The sequence below is a fragment of the Varanus komodoensis genome, unplaced genomic scaffold (assembly GCF_004798865.1).
Source record: "Varanus komodoensis strain SLA01 unplaced genomic scaffold, ASM479886v1 scaffold33, whole genome shotgun sequence".
NCBI lineage: Eukaryota > Metazoa > Chordata > Lepidosauria > Squamata > Varanidae > Varanus > Varanus komodoensis.
The window spans coordinates 9,380,386-9,383,981 of record NW_025335817.1 but is presented as its reverse complement, the minus strand read 5'-3'; the positions used below and the strand labels follow the sequence as shown (position 1 = coordinate 9,383,981).

General features: G+C 56.7%; 1 protein-coding gene across 1 annotated transcript in view; it reads right to left on the bottom strand.

Annotated features, from left to right (window-relative positions):
* STARD5 (StAR related lipid transfer domain containing 5) overlaps positions 1–3,146 on the bottom strand; it is a 10,545-nt gene extending 7,399 nt beyond the window's left edge. The window contains exon 1 of the mRNA XM_044438935.1: positions 3,054–3,146. Coding sequence (XP_044294870.1) covers positions 3,054–3,143 — 90 coding nt within the window. The 5' untranslated portion in view covers positions 3,144–3,146. The remainder of the gene's footprint in view (positions 1–3,053) is intronic.
* Positions 3,147–3,596: the final 450 nt, after the last annotated feature.

Sequence of the window (3,596 nt, the reverse complement as noted above, 5' to 3'; positions counted from 1 at the left end):
AGCATACTAAAAAGCAGAGACATCACCCTGCCAACAAAAGTGCGTATAGTCAAGGCCATGGTTTTCCCAGTTGCAATGTATGACTGTGAAAGCTGGACCATAAGGAAGACTGAGCGCAAAAGGATTGAGGCCTTGTGGTGCTGGAGGAGACTCCTGTGAGTCCCTTGGACTGCAAGGTGATCAAACCGGTCAGTCCTAGAGGAGATCAACCCTGACTGCTATTTAGAAGGCCAGATCCTGAAGATGAAACTCAAATACTTTGGCTACCTAATGAGAAGGAAGGACTCCCTGGAGAAGAGCCTAATGCTGGGAACAAATGATGGCAAAAGAAGAAGGGGACGGCAGAGGATGAGGTGGCTGGATGGAGTCACTGAGGCAGTGGGTGTGGGCTTGAGTGGACTCCAGGTGATGGTGGAGGACAGGAAGGCCTGGAGGAATGTTGTCCATGGGGTCGCGATGGGTCGGAGACGACTTCGCGTCTAACAACAACATCATTATAGATAGGATTTCCACTGGCTCCCTCAGTTCACATCGCTGTATCTCTGAACCTTGCCAGTTTTTGTCTGTCTGTTTTTAGAAACATCTCCACCTCTACACCTGCCCTAAATCAGCCTCTCCTACCTGGTGCCCTCCAGATGTGTTGGAACTTGTAGTCCAACACATCTGGAAGGCTCCAGGTCAGGAAAGGCTGTGCTAAATGGGCCACCATTTGGAGTCTGGGCTGGCTGGTGAGCAAATTTGCCTGAGGATCCTGCCCCCTCGCCTCTCAATTCTGGTGGCATGAGGTGTAGGCAGAGGGTGGCCAATTATGCATGGGAACATTTGAAACTGCCTCATGCTGAGTCAGGCCCTTGGTGCAACTACCGGCACGGTCAACACTGCCGGGCAGCCATGGCTCTCTCCCCAGGGCTGCAGAGCAGGGGCTCCCTCCCGCTTTACCTGGAGGAGCTGCAGATCAAGCAACGCAGATCTGCTGCCCGCAGAACTATGGTCCTACTGTGGCGCTCCTTCTGACATTAAAAATTGCTTTTCAGGATACAGTGGCTAATGATACTACAATACAATAAAAATTGCTCTGAGAAAAGGTGCAATTCTTTAGGCAGCAAAACGTCCTGCAAGTCCCAGCCCAGTGCACCTCTTTCCAAAAGGGGCAGAGCAGAGGGTGATGCCGCGACACAGCTGGCCAGAGCTGAAGCCGTCAGTGCCACCAAGGCAATCTTCATCCCTCACCTGCCCCATGGCAGCCACTCCTTTCTTTAGGGCAAGGCTCACACAAGCGCTGCTTCCCGAGTGAAAAGCAAATTTCCGCCTCCCTGCTGAACCGCGTCACAGCGTGGCGTGTCCTTGGAGGGACCAATGACGGCAGGCAGGGTGGCAGTGCTTCCCTCCTCCTCTCCCTGGCGGCACAATGAGTATCACATTGCTTCCTCGTTCCCATTCTCTGCACAAAGGGATACACAAAAGCTTCCAGGAGAGAAGGAAACGCAGCAAAGGGGTTCAGAGGAGGAAAACGGGGACAGCCCTCTATCATCAAAGGGCCCTTCCTCTTACCCACCACCAGAATTGCTGTGACATCAGCCTCCTTCCTTCCCCCCTTCTCCAAGTTACTCACTGTTAAGGCGTTTCATTGTCTTCCTCTTCTTCCTGCTGCATTTTGTTATCCTTCCGACAGGGTTTTCCCAGCCCCCGTCCACACCCACCCACCTGGAAACCCTCCAGAGTGCTCCGGGCATCTGCTGCAAGCTTGCCCTGGAACAAGTTTGCTAGCCTTTACAGTGGCACAGGCTCCATGTTGCACTAGCTGAACTGGCAGCCCAAAATTGACTCTGCACCCTGTGCTGGTTTTGGAAATCGAAGGCGTCTGCAGAATGGCTCACTGGTGTTTCTTTTTCAGAATGCTGATCCACACGGGGGGGGGGGGTATGCTTGTCCTTTTAGGAATGTCAGAAGCTGCCTTCTACTGCATAAAACGAGCTAGCCCACTGGCCACCCTTTCTAGGCTAGGTCTCTTCCCAGCCCCACTTGGGGATCCGGGGGACTGAACTGGGAGCTGCTGCATGCAAAAGAGGGGCTTGGCTTCTTCAGTGACAGGCTGGGCCATGCCAGGGATCAGAAGGCTTCCTTCTGCCTAACAGACACAGGACTGCCTCCCCACAGCACCAAGCTTTTGGGCAGTCCAGCCTGAAGAATGGTAAAAGAAGCTGCACATTGCATGTCCTTATACCGGGCATTTAGGTGCCTGCTCCCATGGAATCCAGCTGTAAGTACTCATGTAAGAGGAAAATCCTATGCATGTTTAGGCAGGAAGAAAAGTCCTGTGTCTCCCAGCACAAGTAGGGCATGATGCTGCAAGCTATAGGACCCCTTTTGGTCTAAACATGCATAGAATTACACCCTAAGAGATTGATTTAGGAACAGAGGAAGCTCTCTTAGACAAGGTCAGGCTGTCAGTCCATTCTGATGGGTAGCAACTCTCCAGGGGTCAAGCAGGGTTTTTTTCCATCCATCTGCTGCCCAATCCTTTTAACCAGCGACGTTGCCCAGAACTGAACCTGAGTTTATGCTGTACTGCTGAGTTACAGTTCCTGCCCATGATCTCTGGGCTGGCCTCCACCCCGCAGTGTCCGAAGACTAGAACTGTGGCCTTTACAAGGAGAACTCTGTGCTTTACTGCCATGCAACCCGGCAACTTCTGGAGATCGTGGCTCAACATTGTACTGCGCACGTGTGTACAGTTAACATCCCCCCCCCCCCACCCCCGCCAAGGAATAACCACGATTTACAAAAACAGCCCTCCCTGCAAATAGAAATGTAGCACCGCAGGAAAGGAGCTCGAGGAAGCATCTCTCCCCCTAAATATGCTGTCTTCCTAAATCCAGGAAGATTAAAAGAAAATACTGGGGCGGGCGGGTGCTGAGTGCTCAATCCACGTCCTCCACTGGCAGTTCGAAGTGGTACAGCCATCGCCGGAGTGCGACCAGCCCCTACCGTCGGGCCGCTCACCGGGCGCGGGAAACGGAGCAGCCCGTCGCGGCCGCGGGGGAGAGGCTCACCGTGCGCTTGCAGCTGCGCCAGGCGCCGCCGTCTCTCCGGTAGCTTTGCATGTGCTCAGCAGCCCTGCGGGCGGCCTCCTGGTAATCCATGGCGAGCGAACAGAACACCCGAGCGGGCTGGCGCGGAAGAGAGCGGCCGGCAAGGCCCGCCCAGCAGGGGGCCGAGCCTTCGGTGGGACTCGCCGGCGCGCCCTCTTCTCCTGGAAGCGCGGGCCGGGCCGGGCTCCGGCGTCAGCGGGGAGGGAGCGTCCCGCCCGGGGCCGGGCTGCGCTGCGCTGCGCTGCTCTCGCCCCGCGTGCCTCGCTCCCGGCACGGGCCGCGGGGCCACGCGCCTCGCCCGGCAGCCCCGCGTTATCCTCGCCACCGCCCCGCGAGCCTGGGCAGGCCGAGGGGTAGCCGCGCTGGGGGCGGGGGCTCTTCCGCACGCCACCTGCCGTGCCGAACGAGCACGGAAAGCAAAGGGGTGCCCGCATGCGGCTCGGCTCGCGGGGGCGTTTGCGGGGGCGCAATTTCGACTGCGGCCGGACCTGCTTCGGCCATTGT